Raw genomic sequence first — 16135 nt, 5'->3', positions numbered from 1 at the left:
CAATATCCAGTTATTCACACATCCTAACAATTGGACCTGTTTTGTACATTTCAGTGAAATAAACAGGTAGATATTGTGACAGTATGGTTTTCAACAGAACTTTTATAATTATATACATGAGTATAGCAAATAGCTCTTTATTCCTCCAAAAAATTTAGTTCTGACATGATTCAAATAAAATCCCAAAATATCAGTCTTTTGGTGGCCTGTACATTCATGAACCAACTGGATGCTGCAATGATGGTAATTTAGGGTTCTTCTGGATGTGTTCTCCCTGGTGTCCTGGTCAATACTGATCACTCAACCAACATCACTCAAACACATTATCTGGTCTTTATCCCATTGCTGTTTGTGGGAGTGTGCTGTGTACAAATTCGCTGCTGCATTTCCTACATAACAACAGTGACGACACTTCAAAAAGGACTTCATTGGCTGCAAAGCGCTTTGGGATTTCTTGAGGTCATGAAAGGTGCTCTATAAATATGTCTTTCCTCATCTATAATTATTTTGTAATCGAGTCATGCTGATTGAGATGAAAGTATATATAATGGATGCATCTATGTGTACTAACTGAAAGGCTGTCGTTTCTCTGATTGGCTCTCCATTTTCACATGACCTACTGCTGATTGGTCCCCTTGGAGGATAAGTCACACCGTGAAGTTCCTCTGGAATGTGTAACTGGAACTGCCCAGCCCAAGTTCGAACTGACTTTCCAATTTGTAATTCGATCCATTTTGACTTCAGAAGCCACAAAGAATAGATCTCCCCAAAAGCCACCAAGTTCCAGCTGAAGTCCCTCCCCCAGCTGAAGTTCCTTACACCAGCGAAAGTTCTGTCTCCGTCTGCTGAAGACCCTTACCCCAGCACAAGTGCTCCCTCCCACAGCCAAAGTCCCTTACCCCAGCACAAGTGCATGCACGACCTTACACCCCCGCCCGCCATAGATGGGCATTGTGTGCAGATTGTTAACAGGTTTATTAGGTACGAAGTGAATAGTGACAGTGTAGTGACTTCTGAATTTCATCCACCCCAACGATGTCTCTTGTAACACACGTACCGAGCTCCAGACTCGCCAGTCTCTCTCTCCCCACCCCCTCCCGCCAAACCAGGCTCTCTCTCCCTCACCCTCCCCTCCCCAACCAGGCTCTCTCTCCCCCACCTGCCCTCCCAAACACACTCTCTCTCTCCCCCCTGCCCCCCCAATCAGGCTCTCTCTTCCCCCCTGCCCCCGACCAACCAGGCTCTCTTTCATCTGCCCCCCGCCCCAAACAACAGGCTCACTTTCCCCACCCCCCCACCCCACCCACAACAACTAGGCTCTCTCTCCCCCCGCCCCTACAACAACCAGGCTCTCTCTCTCCCCTCTCCCCTCCATCAACAACTAGGCTCTCTCGCTCCCACTCCCCCCACCCCCACCCCGAAAACAGGCTCTCTCTCTCCCCCCCCGCCCCTGCAACAACCAGGCTCTCTCTCCTGCCCCCCTCCCCCCAGGCTCTCTCACTCTCCCCTCCTCCCCAAACCAGGCTCTCTCCTCCCCCCCGCAGGCCCGGCCAGGCTCTCTCTACCCTTCCCACCGCCCCCCTCACCCCCCGCCCCCCCCAACAACCAGGCTCTCTCTCCCCGCTTCCCCCCCCCCAAAAACAACCCTCTCTCGTTTCCTCCCCACGCAACCAGGCTCTCTCTCATCTCTCCACCCCACTCCCACCCACCCACCCAAACCAGTCTCTCGCTCTCTCTCTTCCCCGCCCGCCGGCTCTCTCTGCCCGCGCGCTCCCCCCCGGCTCAGGGAGCTCGGCGGCTCAGCAGGCAACTTGGTGTTCGGGCCGGTTCCGATGCATGCGCAGAAAAGGGTTAGTATAAATTGTGCTGGGGGGGGGCGGAGTCAGAAACTATTTGTCCTAACTCTCGCATCTGCGAGTTAGCACAAATAGTCACGCTGATATATAATCTGGCCATTGTGAGAGAGCTGCCTTAATCTTGTGATCTCTTTCTCTTGCTAAATTTAGAATCCACTTGAAACAATTATTTCCAGCAGCTCTCCATTGTGCAGATTGGGGAGGGTGGGAGGGGGGATTGGGGAGTAGGGGCGAGGGAGGGAGAGTAGGGGCAGGTGCAGGGGCGAGGGAGGGGAAGTAGGGACTGGAGGGGGATATAGGGGCAAGGGAGTAGATAGGAGCAGGGGAGGGGATAGGGGCGGGGCAGGGATAGGGGCGAGGAGGGGAAAGGGGCGAGGAGGGGAAAGGGGCGAGGAGGGGGGAGCAGGTAAGGGAGTGAGGGGTAAGGGAGGAGTAGCAAGGGCTAAAGATGGGGGTTGAGTGGGGTGGGTAGGGTGTAAGGGTGGAATTGGGATAGGTGTGGGGCCAAGGGTGAAGTTGGGGCGTGGTTACTTCTCGTGAAACTCCTCTTGCCAATTTCTTGCACCGAGGGCAGAGTCACCGAGGGACAGACATTCAGGGAACCTGTTCATGTTCGTCAGGCGGGCGGAGAGTGTTCAAGCCACGCTGTAAAATGTAAAGGGCCCGACCATCCTTCCCTCACCCACTCCCTCCACCACCAGGCCTCCTCATTCACTGCCTCACTCCCCTCCTTCCCCCACTCTCCTCCCACTTCACTCCCTTCCCTGTCCTCCACACCGCCACTAACTCCCTCTCCTCCCTCACTTCCTCCTTCACCCACCCCCCTCCTCCCCATTTCTTCACTCACTCCCTCTCAGCTGTCAGCTGTGGCTCAGTGGGTAGCACACTCGTCCCTGAGTCAGAAGCTTGTGGGTTACTCGCCTCTGAGTCAGAAGCTTGTGGGTTCAAGTCCCACTCCAGGTACTTGAGCACAAAAATTTATACTGACATTCCAGTGCAGTGCTGCACTGTTGGAGGTGCCATCTTTCGGATGAGACGTTAAACTGAGGCCCAGTCTGCTCTCGCAAGTGGACAGAAAAGATTCCATGACACTATTTCAAAGAAGAGCAGAGCAGTTATCCCCGGTGTCCTGGCCAATATTTATTCCTTAATCAACATAACAAAAACAGATTATCTGGTCATTATCACATTACTGTTTGTGGGAGCTTGCTGTGCGCAAATTAGCTGCTGCGTTTCCTACATCACAACAGTGACTACACTCCAAAAGTACTTCCATTGATTGTAAAGCACTTTGAGAACTCCGATGGGCATGAAAGGCGCTATATAAATCCAAGTCTTTTTCTTTCTTTCAAGTCCCCTGGACCTGAAAGCTTGCATCCTACGGTCTTAAAAGTGGCTGCAGAGATCGTGGATGCATTGGTTGTAATCTACCAAAATTCCCTGGATTCTGGGGAGGTCCCAGCAGATTAGAAAATCGCAAATGTAACGCCCCTATTTAAAAAAGGAGGCAGACAGAAAGTAGGAAACGAAAGACCAGTTAGCCTAACATCTGTTGTTGGGAAAATGCTGGAGTTCATTATTAAGAAAGCAGCAGCAGGACATTTGGAAAAGCATAATTCAATCAAGCAGAGTCAGCATGGTTTTATGAAAGGGAAATCACGTTTGACAAATTTGCTGGAGTTCTTTGAGGATGTAACGAGCAGGGTGGATAAGGGGGAACCAGTGGATGTGGTGTATTTGGATTTCCAGAAGGCATTCGATAGGTGCCACATAAAATGTAACTGCACAAGATAAAAGTTCACGGGCTTGGTGGTACTATATTAGCATGGATAGAGGATAGGTTAACTAATAGAAAACAGAGAGTCGGGATAAATGGGTCATTTTCCGGTTGGCAAACAGTAACTAGTGGGGTGCCACAGGGATTGGTGCTGGGGCCTCAACGATTTACAATCAATATTAATGACTTGGATGAATGGACCGAGTGTAATGTAACAAGTTTGCTGATGATACAAAGATGGGTGGAAAAGAAAATTGTGAGGACACAAAAAAATCTGAAAAGGGATATAGACAGGCTAAATGAATGGGCAAATATTTGGCAGATGGAATATAATGTGGGAAAATTTTGGCAGAAATAATAGAAAAGCAAATTATAATTTAAATAGAGAAAAAATGCAAAGTGCTGCAGTACAGAGGGACCTGAGGGTCCTTGTGCATGAAACACAAAAACATAGAAAATAGGTGCAAGAATAGGCCATTCGGCCCTTCGAGCCTGCACCACCATTCAATAAGATCATGGCTGATCATTCACCTCAGTACCCATTTCCTGCTTTCTCTCTATATCTCTTGATCCCTTTAGCCGTCAGGGCCATATCTAACTCCCTCTTGAATATATCTAACGAACTGGCATCAACAACTCCCTGCGGTAGAGAATTCCACAGGTCAACAACTTTCTGAGTGAAGAAGTTTCTCCTCAGCTCGGTCCTAAATGGCTTACCCCTTATCCTTAGACTGTGACCCCTGGTTCTGGACTCCCCCAACATCGGGAACATTCTTCCTGCATCTAACCTGTCCAGTCCCGTCAGAATTTTATATGTTTGTATGAGATCCCCTCTCATTCTTCTAAACTCCAGTGAATACAGACTCAGTCAATCCAGTCTCTCCTCATATGTCAGTCCTGTCATCGCGGGAATCAGTCTGGTGAACCTTTGCTACGCTCCCTCAATAGCAAGAACGTCCTTCCTCAGATTAGGAGACCAAAACTGAACACAATATTCCAGGTGAGGAGGCCCTGTACAGCTGCAGTAAGACCTCCCTGCTCCTATACTCATCATCTAGCTATGAAGGCCAACATGCCATTCGCCTTCATCGCCTGCTGCATCTGCATGCCAACCTTCAATGACTGATGTACCATGACACCCAGGTCTCGTTGCACCTCCACTTTTCGTAATCTGCCGCCATTCAGATAATATTCTGCCTTCATGTTTTTGTTACCAAAGTGGATAACTTCACATTTATCCACATTTTAATGCATCTGCCATGCATTTGCCCACTCACCTAACCTGTCCAAGTCACCCTGCAGCCTCTTAGCATCCTCCTCACAGCTCACACTGCCACCCAGCTTAGTGTCATCTGCAAACTTGGAGATATTACATTCAATTCCTTCATCTAAATCATTGATGTATATTGTAAATAGCTGGGGTCCCAGCACTGAGCCCTGCGGCACCCTACTAGTCACTGCCTGCAATTCTGAAAAGGACCCGTTTATCCCGACTCTCTGCTTGCTGTCTGCCAACCAGTTCTCTATCCACGCCAATACATTACCCCCAATACCATGTGCTTTAATTTTACACACCAATCTCTTGTTTGGGACCTTGTCAAAAGCTTTTTGAAAGTCCAAATACACCACATCCACTGGTTCTATCCCTTGTCCACTCTACTAGTTACATCCTCAAAAAATTGTAAAAGATTTGTCAAGCATGATTTCCCTTTCATAAATCCATGCTGACTTGGACCGATCCTGTCACTGCTTTCCAAATGCGCTGCTATTTCATCTTTAATAACTGATTCCAACATTTTCCCCACCACCGATGTCAGGCTAACTGGTCTATTATTCCCCGTTTTCTTTCTCCCTCCTTTTTTTAAAAGTGGTGTTACATTAGCTACCCTCCAGTCCATAGGAACTGATCCAGAGTCGATAGACTGTTGAAAAATGATCACCAATGCATCCACTATTTCTAGGGCCACTTCCTAAACTACTCTGGGATGCAGACTATCAGGCCCTGGGGATTTATCGGCCTTCAATCCCATCAATTTCCCCAACACAATTTCCTGACTAATAAGGATTTCCTTCAGTTCCTCCTTCTCGCTAGACCCTCGGTCCCCTAGTATTTTCGGAACGTTATTTGTGTCTTCCTTCGTGAAGACAGAACCAAAGTATTTGTTCAATTGATCTGCCATTTCTTTGTTCCCCATTATAAATTCACCTGATTCTGACTGCAAGGGACGTACGTTTGTCTTAGTAGAAGTAGAAGGAAATCAAAAGGTGAAGTCACAACCAACGTGGTAAGTGATTGGCTGCTGATTGGTGAGTAGTTTTTCTTTTTCTTTATTAGTCAGTAACTTTTAACATTGTTGTCGGCAATTTAAGTGTATCTAAGGGTTAAGTCATGGCAGGACAGCTCGGTCACGTGATATGCTCCTCCTGTACCATGTGGGAACACGGGGACAACACCAGTGTCCCTGACGACTACATGTGCGGGAAGTGTGTCCACCTCCGGCTACTGACGGTCCGCGTTGCGGAGTTGGAGCTGAAGGTGGATTCACTCTGGAGCATCCACGATGCTGAGAATGACGTGAGTATCACGTGTAGCGAGTTGGTCTTACTGCAGGAGAAGGGTCCACAGCCAGCGAGGGAATGGAAGACCAGCAGGAAGAGTAGTGCAAGGAAGGTAGTGCAGGGGTCCCCTGTGGTCATCCCCCTGCAAAACAGATACACCGCTTTGAGTACTGTTGAGGGGGATGACTCATCAGGGGAGGGCAGCAGCAGCCAAGTTCATGGCACCGTGGCTGGCTCTGTTGCACAGGAGGGCAGGAAAAAGAGTGGAAGAGCGATAGTGATAGGGGATTCAATTGTAAGGGGAATAGATAGGCGTTTCTGCGGCCGCAACCGAGACTCCAGGATGGTATGTTGCCTCCCTGGTGCAAGGGTCAAGGATGTCTCGGAGCGGGTGGAGGACATTCTAAAAAGGGAGGGAGAACAGCCAGTTGTCGTGGTGCACGTTGGTACCAATGACATAGGTAAAAAAAGGGATGAGTTCCTACGAAATGAATTTAAGGAGCTAGGAGCTAAATTAAAAAGTAGGACCTCAAAAGTAGTAATCTCGGGATTGCTACCAGTGCCACGTGCTAGTCAGAGTAGGAATCGCAGGATAGCTCAGATGAATACGTGGCTTGAGCAATGGTGCAGCAGGGAGGGATTCAAATTCCTGGGGCATTGGAACCGGTTCTGGGGGAGGTGGGACCAGTACAATCCGGACGGTCTGCACCTGGGCAGAATCGGAACCAATGTCCTCGGGGGAGTGTTTGCTAGTGCTGTTGGGGAGGAGTTAAACTAATATGGCAGGGGGATGGGAACCAATGCAGGGAGATAGAGGGAAACAAAAAGGAGGCAAAAACAAAAGACAGAAAGGAGATGAGGAAAAGTGGAGGGCAGAGAAACCCAAGGCAAAGAACAAAAAGGGCCATTGTACAGCAAAATTCTAAAAGGACAGAGGGTGTTAAAAAAACAAGCCTAAAGGCTTTGTGTCTTAATGCAAGGAGTATCCGCAATAAGGTGGATGAATTAACTGTGCAAATAGATGTTAACAAATATGATGTGATTGGGATTACGGAGACGTGGCTCCAGGATGAGCAGGGCTGGGAACTCAACATCCAGGGGTATTCAACATTCAGGAAGGATAGAATAAAAGGAAAAGGAGGTGGGGTAGCATTGCTGGTTAAGGAGGAGATTAAGGCAATAGTTAGGAAGGACATTAGCTTGGATGATGTGGAATCTATATGGGTAGAGCTGCAGAACACCAAAGGGCAAAAAACGTTAGTGGGAGTTGTGTACAGACCTCCAAACAGTAGTAGTGATGTTGGGGAGGGCATCAAACAGGAAATTAGGGGTGCGTGCAATAAAGGTGCAGCAGTTATAATGGGTGACTTTAATATGCACATAGATTGGGCTAACCAAACTGGAAGCAATACGGTGGAGGAGGATTTTCTGGAGTGCATAAGGGATGGTTTTTTAGACCAATATGTCGAGGAACCAACTAGGGGGGAGGCCATCTTAGACTGGGTGTTGTGTAATGAGAGAGGATTAATTAGCAATCTCGTTGTGCGAGGCCCCTTGGGGAAGAGTGACCATAATATGGTGGAATTCTGCATTAGGATGGAGAATGAAACAGTTAATTCAGAGACCATGGTCCAGAACTTAAAGAAGGCTAACTTTGAAGGTATGAGGCGTGAATTGGCTGAGATGGATTGGCGAATGATACTTAAGGGGTTGACTGTGGATGGGCAATGGCAGACATTTAGAGACCGCATGGATGAACTACAACAATTGTACATTCCTGTCTGGCATAGAAATAAAAAAGGGAAGGTGGCTCAACCGTGGCTATCAAGGGAAATCAGGGATAGTATTAAAGCCAAGGAAGTGGCATACAAATTGGCCAGAAATAGCAGCGAACCTGGGGACTGGGAGAAATTTAGAACTCAGCAGAGGAGGACAAAGGGTTTGATTAGGGCAGGGAAAATGGAGTATGAGAAGAAGCTTGCAGGGAACATTAAGACGGATTGCAAAAGTTTCTATAGATATGTAAAGAGAAAAAGGTTAGTAAAGACAAATGTAGGTCCCCTGCAGTCAGAATCAGGGGAAGTCATAACGGGGAACAAAGAAATGGCGGACCAATTGAACAAGTACTTTGGTTCGGTATTCACGAAGGAGGACACGAACAACCTTCCGGTTATAAAAGGGGTCGGGGGGTCTAGTAAGGAGGAGGAACTGAGGGAAATCCTTATTAGCCGGGAAATTGTGTTGGGGAAATTGATGGGATTGAAGGCCGATAAATCCCCAGGGCCTGATGGACTGCATCCCAGAGTACTTAAGGAGGTGGCCTTGGAAATAGTGGATGCGTTGACAGTCATTTTCCAACATTCCATTGACTCTGGATCAGTTCCTATGGAGTGGAGGGTAGCCAATGTAACCCCACTTTTTAAAAAAGGAGGGAGAGAGAAAACAGGGAATTATAGACCGGTCAGCCTGACATCGGTAGTGGGTAAAATGATGGAATCAATTATTAAGGATGTCATAGCAGTGCATTTGGAAAGAGGTGACATGATAGGTCCAAGTCAGCATGGATTTGTGAAAGGGAAATCATGCTTGACAAATCTTCTGGAATTTTTTGAGGATGTTTCCAGTAGAGTGGATAAGGGAGAACCAGTTGATGTGGTATATTTGGACTTTCAGAAGGCGTTCGACAAGGTCCCACACAAGAGATTGATGTGCAAAGTTAGAGCACATGGGATTGGGGGTAGTGTACTGACATGGATTGAGAACTGGTTGTCAGACAGGAAGCAAAGAGTAGGAGTAAATGGGTACTTTTCAGAATGGCAGGCAGTGACTAGTGGGGTACCGCAAGGTTCTGTGCTGGGGCCCCAGCTGTTTACACTGTACATTAATGATTTAGATGAGGGGATTAAATGTAGTATCTCCAAATTTGCGGATGACACTAAGTTGGGTGGCAGTGTGAGCTGCGAGGAGGATGCTGTGAGGCTGCAGAGCGACTTGGATAGGTTAGGTGAGTGGGCAAATGCATGGCAGATGAAGTATAATGTGGATAAATGTGAGGTTATCCACTTTGGTGGTAAAAACAGAGAGACAGACTATTATCTGAATGGTGACAGATTAGGAAAAGGGGAGGTGCAAAGAGACCTGGGTGTCATGGTACATCAGTCATTGAAGGTTGGCATGCAGGTGCAGCAGGCGGTTAAGAAAGCAAATGGCATGTTGGCCTTCATAGCAAGGGGATTTGAGTACAGGGGCAGGGAGGTGTTGCTACAGTTGTACAGGGCATTGGTGAGGCCACACCTGGAGTATTGTGTACAGTTTTGGTCTCCTAACCTGAGGAAGGACATTCTTGCTATTGAGGGAGTGCAGCGAAGGTTCACCAGACTGATTCCCGGAATGGCGGGACTGACCTATCAAGAAAGACTGGATCAACTGGGCTTGTATTCACTGGAGTTCAGAAGAATGAGAGGGGACCTCATAGAAACATATAAAATTCTGACGGGGTTAGACAGGTTAGATGCAGGAAGAATGTTCCCAATGTTGGGGAAGTCCAGAACCAGGGGTCACAGTCTAAGGATAAGGGGTAAGCCATTTAGGACCGAGATGCAGAGGAACTTCTTCACCCAGAGAGTGGTGAACCTGTGGAATTCTCTACCACAGAAAGTTGTTGAGGCCAATTCACTAAATATATTCAAAAAGGAGTTAGATGAGGTCCTTACTGCTAGGGGGATCAAGGGGTATGGCGAGAAAGCAGGAATGGGGTACTGAAGTTGAATGTTCAGCCATGAACTCATTGAATGGCGGTGCAGGCTAGAAGGGCCGAATGGCCTACTCCTGCACCTATTTTCTATGTTTCTATGTTTCTATGTCTTCACTAATCTTTTTCTCTTCACATATTTATTGAAGCTTTTGCAGTCAGTTTTTATGTTCCCAGCAAGCTTCCTCTCATACTCTATTTCCCCCCTCCTAATTAAACCCTTTGTCCTCCTTTGCTGAATTCTAAATTTCTCCCAGTCCCCAGGTTTTCTGCTTTTTCTGCCCAATTTATTTGCCTCTTCCTTGGATTGAACATTATCCCTAATTTCCCTTGTGAGCCACCTTCCCCGTTTTATTTTTACTCCAGACAGCGATGTACAATTGCTGAAGTTCATCCATGTGATCTTCAAATGTTTGCCATTGCCTATCCACCATCAACCCTTTAAGTATCATTCGCCAGTCTATTCTAGCCAATTCACATCTCATACCATCGAAGTTAGCTTTCTTTAAGTTCAGGACCCTAGTCTCTGAATTAACTGTGTCACTCTCCATCTTAATAAAGAATTCTACCATATTATGGTCACTCTTCCCCAAGGGGCCTCGCACAACAAGATTGCTAATTAGTCCTTTCTCGTTACACATCACCCAGTCTAGGATGGCCAGCCCTCTAGTTGGTTCCTCAACAGTCTGGAAAACCATCCCTAATGCACTCCAGAAAATCCTCCTCCACCGTACTGATACCAGTTATATCATATTCGTTAATAGCTGCCTGTGCAGTTAATTCGTCCACCTTATTACGAGTACTGCTCGCATTGAGGCACAGAGCCTTCAGGCTTGTCTTTTTAACATACTTTGTCCCTTTAGAATTTTGCTGTAATGTGGCCCGTTTTGATTTTTGCCTTGGGTTTCTCTGCCCTCCACTTTTACTTTTCTTCTTTCTATCTTTTGCTTCTGCCCCCATTTTGCTTCCCTCTGTCTCCCTGCATAGGTTTCCATCCTCCTGCCATATAGTTTAACCCCTCCCCAAGGGCACTAGCAAACACTCCCCCTAACTAAAAAGTTAGTATGCAGGTACAGCAAGTAATCAGGAAGGCAAATGGAATGGTGGCCTTTATTGCAAGGGGGATGGAGTATCAAAGCAGAGAAGTTGTGCTACAACTGTACAGGGTATTGGTGAGGCCACACCTGGAGCACTGCATACAGTTTTGGTCTCTGTATTTACGGAAGGATATACTTGCATTGGAGGCTGTTCAGAGGTTCACTAGGTTGATTCCAGAGATGAGGGGGTTGACTTATGAAGATAGGTTCAGTCGGTTGGGCCGATACTCATTGGAGCTCAGAAGAATGAGAGGTTATCTTATCGAAACATATAAGATAATGAGGGGGCTCGACAGGGTGGATGCAGAGAGGATATTTCCACTCAGGGGAAACTAAAACGAGGGGGCATAGTCTCAGAATAAGAGGTTGCCCATTTAAAACTGAGATGAGGAGAAATTTCTTCTCTTAGAGGATGGTAAATCTATGGAATTCTATGCCCCAGAGAGCTGTGGAGGCTGGGTCATTGAATATATTTAAACATAGAAACATAGAAAATAGGTGCAGTAGGCCATTCGGCCCTTCGAGCCTGCACAGCCATTCAATAAGATCATGGCTGAACATTCCTTCAGTACCCCTTTCCTGCTTTCTCTCCATACCCCTTGATCCCCTTAACCGTAAGGGCCATATCTAACTCCCTCTTGAATATATCCAATGAACTGGCATCAACAACTCTCTGCGGCAGGGAATTCCACAGGTCAACAACTCTCTGAGTGAAGAAGTTTCTCCTCATCTCAGTCCTAAATGGCCTGCCCCTTATCCTAAGACTATGTCCCCTGGTTCTGTTCTTCCCCAACATCAAGAACATTCTTCCCGCATCTAACCTGTCCAGTCCCGTCAGAATCTTATATGTTTCTATGAGATCTCCTCTCATCCTTCTAAACTCCAGTGTATAAAGGCCCAGTTGATCCAGTCTCTCCTCATATGTCAGTCCAGCCATCCCTGGAATCAGCCTGGTGAATCTTCACTGCACTCCCTCAATAGCAAGAACGTCCTTCCTCAGATTAGGAGACCAAAACTGAACACAATATTCCAGGTGAGGCCTCACTAAGGCCCTGTACAACTGCAGTAAGACCTCCCTGCTCCTATCTTCAAATCCCCTAGCTATGAAGGCCAACACACCATTTGCCTTCTTTACCGCCTGCTGTACCTGCGTGCCACTTTCAGTGACTGATGAACCATGACACCCAGGTCTCGTTGCACCTCCCCTTTTTCTAGTCGGCCGCCATTCAGATAATATTCTGCCTTTGTGTTTTTGCCCCCAAAATGGATAACCTCACATTTATCCACATTATACTGCATCTGCCATGTATTTGCCCACTCACCTAATCAGTCCAAGTCACCCTGCAGCCTCTTAGCGTCCTCCTCACAGCTCACACCGCCACCCAGTTTAGTGTCATCCGCAAACTTGGAGATATTACACTCTATTCCTTCATCCAAATCGTTAATGTACATTGTAACGAGCTGGGGTCCCAGCACTGAGTCCTGCGGCACCCCTCTAGTAACTGTCTGCCATTCTGAAAAGGACCTGTTTATCCCGACTCTCTGCTTCCTGTCTGCCAACCAGTTTTCTATCCATGTCAGTACATTACCCCCAATACCATGCGCTTTGATTTTGTACACCAATCTCTTGTGCGGGACCTTGTCAAAAGCCTTTTGAAAGTCCAAATACACCACATCCAGTGGCACTCCCTTGACAACTCTACGAATTACATCCTCAAAAAATTCCAGGAGATTCGTCAAGCATGATTTCCCTTTCATAAATCCAGGCTGACTTGGTCCGATCCTGTCACTGCTTTCCAAATGGGCTGCTATTTCATCCTTAATGATTGATTCCAACATTTTCCCCACTACTGATGTCAGGCAAACCGGTCTCTAATTACCCACTTTCTCTCTCCCTCCTTTTTTAAAAAGTGGCGTTACATTAGCTACCCTCCAGTCCATAGGAACTGAACCAGAGTCGATAGATTGTTGGAAAATGATCACCAATGCATCCACTATTTCGAGGGCCACTTCCTTAAGTACTCTGGTATACAGACTATCAGGACCCGGGGATTTATCGGCCTTTAATCCCATCAATTTCCCTAACAAAATTTCCCGCCTAATAAGGACATCTTTCAGTTCCTCATTCTCACTAGACCCACTGTCCCCTAGTACATTCGGAAGGTTATTTGTATCTTCTTTTGTGAAGACAGAACCGAAGTATTGGTTCAATTGGTCTGCCATTTCTTTGTTTCCCATTATAAATTCACCTGAATCCGACTGCAAGGGACCTACGTTTGTCTTTACTAATCTTTTTCTCTTTACATATTTATAGAAGCTTTTACAGTCAGTTTTTATGATCCCTGTAAGCTTCCTCTCCTACTCTATTTTCCCCTTCTTAATTAAACCATTAGTCCTCCTCTGTTGAATTCTAAATTTCTCCCAGTCCTCAGGTTTGTTGCTTTTTCTAGCCAATTTATATGCCTCTTCCTTGGTTTTAACACTATCCTTAATTTCCCTTGTTAGCCATGGTTGAGCCACCTTCCCAGTTTTATTTTTACTCCAGACAGGGATGTACAATTGCTGAAGTTCATCCATGTGATCTTTAAATGTTTGCCATTGCTTATCCACCGTCAACCCTTTAAGTATCCTCTGCCAGTCTATTCTAGCCAATTCACACCTCATACCGTCGAAGTTACCTTTCCTTAAGTTCAGGACCCTAGTTTCCGAATTAACTTTGTCACTCTCCATCTTAATAAGGAATTCTACCATATTATGGTCACTTTTCTCCAAAGGGCCTCGCACAACAAGATTGCTAATTAGTCCCTTCTCATTACACATCACCCAGTCGAGGATGGTCAGCTCCCTAGTTGGTTCCTCAACATATTGGTCTGGAAAACCATCCCTAATACACTCCAGGAAATCCTCCTCCACCGCATTGCTGCCAGTTAGGTTAGCCCAATCTATATGTAGATTAAAGTCGCCCATGATTACTGCTGTACCTTTATTGCACACATCCCTTATTTCTTGTTTGATGCTGTCCCCCAACCTCACTACTACTATTTGGTGGTCTATACACAACTCCCACTAGCGTTTTCTGCCCTTTGGAATTCCGCAGCTCCACCCATACCGATTCCACATCATCCAGGCTAATGTCCTTCCTTAGAATTGCATTGATTTCCTCTTTAACCAGCAACGCCACCCCGCCTCCTTTTCCTTTCTGTCTTTCCTTCCAAAATGCTGAATACCCTGGATGGTGAGTTCCCAGCCTTGGTCACCCTTGAGCCATGTCTCCGTGATGCCAATCACATCGTATCCGTTAACTGCTATCTGCGCAGTTAATTCATCCACTTTATTCCGAATACTCCTCGCATTGAGGCACAGAGCCTTCAGGCTTGTCTTTTTAACACACTTTGCCCCTTTTGAATCTTGCTGTAATGTGGCCCTTTTTGCTTTTTGCCTTGAATTTCTCTGCCCTCCATTTTTACTATTCTCCTTTCTATCTTTTGCTTTGCCCCCCTTCTATTTCCCTCTGTCTCCCTGCATAGGTTCCCATCCCCCTGCCATATTAGTCTAACTCCTCCCCAACAGCACTAGCAAACACTCCCCCTAGGGCATTGGTTCCGATCCTGCCCAGATGCAGACTGGGGATAGACAGATTTTTGAGCGTTACGGAAATAAAGGGTTGTGGGGAGCGGGCAGGGAAGTGGAACTGAATCCATGATCAGATCAGCTATGATCTTATTAAATGGTGGAGCACGCTCGAGAGGCCAAAAAATCCTGCTCCTATTTGTTATGTTCTCACATCCCTCTCCTACTCCCTCCTTCACTCAATCCTTCATGCACCCACCCCTCCCTCACTCTTCTCACTCTCATCCCTCTCCTCACTCACTCCTGTCCCTCCCCTCCCTCACTACCCTTCTCTCCCCTCTTTCCTCCTCCTCCCACTTGCTCCCCTCCACTCCCTCCCTCACACCCCTCCTTTCCTTCTCCCTTCACTCCCCTCCAAACCACCCTCCCCTTCACTCACTCTCTCCCCCTCACTCCCCTCCCTCCTACCATCTCACTCCTTCCGCTCTCTCTCCCACCATCTCCCTCCTTCACTCGCCTCCTCTCTCACTCCCCCACTTCACTCACTCAGCTCCCGGAGATGTTGCAAGGCAAGCGTCACTGTCGGGAGCTGTGCCTGACACCGGTTCATGGTGAGTTCCTGCTGTGTGCCGGTGCCCGTGCCGAGCTAGGTGTTGGGCGCCGCTTCCCCCGCTCACTTTCTGCCACTCCCGCGAGGCCTCCAGTCAATGAAATAAACATCTCCATGGCAACCGCGGGCGCTCGCCAACTGCCGGAGGCCCCAAACCCCCGGAACCGCGGCCCGGCAAACTGACCCAACCCCCGGGAACCCAACCTCCGGCCCGGCAAACTGACCCGACCCCCGGGACCCCAACCCCCGGCCCGGCAAACTGACCCGACCCCCAACCCCCGGCCCGGCAAACTGACCCGACCCCCAACCCCCGGCCCGGCAAACTGACCCAACTCCCGGGACCCCAAACTGACCCGACCCCAACCCCCGGGATCGCGGCCCGGCAAACTGACCCAACCCCCGGGACCCCAACCTCCGGCCCGGCAAACTGACCCGACCCCAACCCCCGGGACCGCGGCCCGGCAAACTGACCCAACCCCCGGGAACCCAACCTCCGGCCCGGCAAACTGACCGACCCCAACCCCCGGAACCGCGGCCCGGCAAACTGACCCAACCCCCCGGGACCCCAACCTCCGGCCCGGCAAACTGACCCGACCCCCAACCCCCGGCCCGGCAAACTGACCCGACCCCCAACCCCCGGCCCGGCAAACTGACCCGACCCCCAACCCCCGGCCCGGCAAACTGACCCGACCCCCAACCCCCGGCCCGGCAAACTGACCCAACTCCCGGGACCCCAAACTGACCCGACCCCAACCCCCGGAACCGCGGCCCGGCAAACTGACCCAACCCCCGGGACCCCAACCTCCGGCCCGGCAAACTGACCCAACCCCCGGGACCCCAACCCCCGGCCCGGCAAACTGACCCGACCCCCAACCCCCGGCCCGGCAAACTGACCCAACTCCCGGGACCCCAAAC

General features: G+C 48.5%; 1 protein-coding gene across 1 annotated transcript in view; it reads right to left on the bottom strand.

Moving 5' to 3' along the window:
* Window positions 1–15374, bottom strand: part of ccdc175 (coiled-coil domain containing 175) — a 253696-nt gene extending 238322 nt beyond the window's left edge. The window contains exon 1 of the mRNA XM_070879130.1: window positions 15157–15374. Within this exon, the coding sequence (XP_070735231.1) occupies window positions 15157–15220 (64 nt within the window). The 5' untranslated portion in view covers window positions 15221–15374. The remainder of the gene's footprint in view (window positions 1–15156) is intronic.
* Between the last annotated feature and the right edge of the window lie 761 nt (window positions 15375–16135).

Source organism: Pristiophorus japonicus, chromosome 4, assembly GCF_044704955.1.
Source record: "Pristiophorus japonicus isolate sPriJap1 chromosome 4, sPriJap1.hap1, whole genome shotgun sequence".
Lineage (NCBI taxonomy): Eukaryota > Metazoa > Chordata > Chondrichthyes > Pristiophoridae > Pristiophorus > Pristiophorus japonicus.
This window is presented reverse-complemented; position numbering and strand designations above follow the sequence as displayed.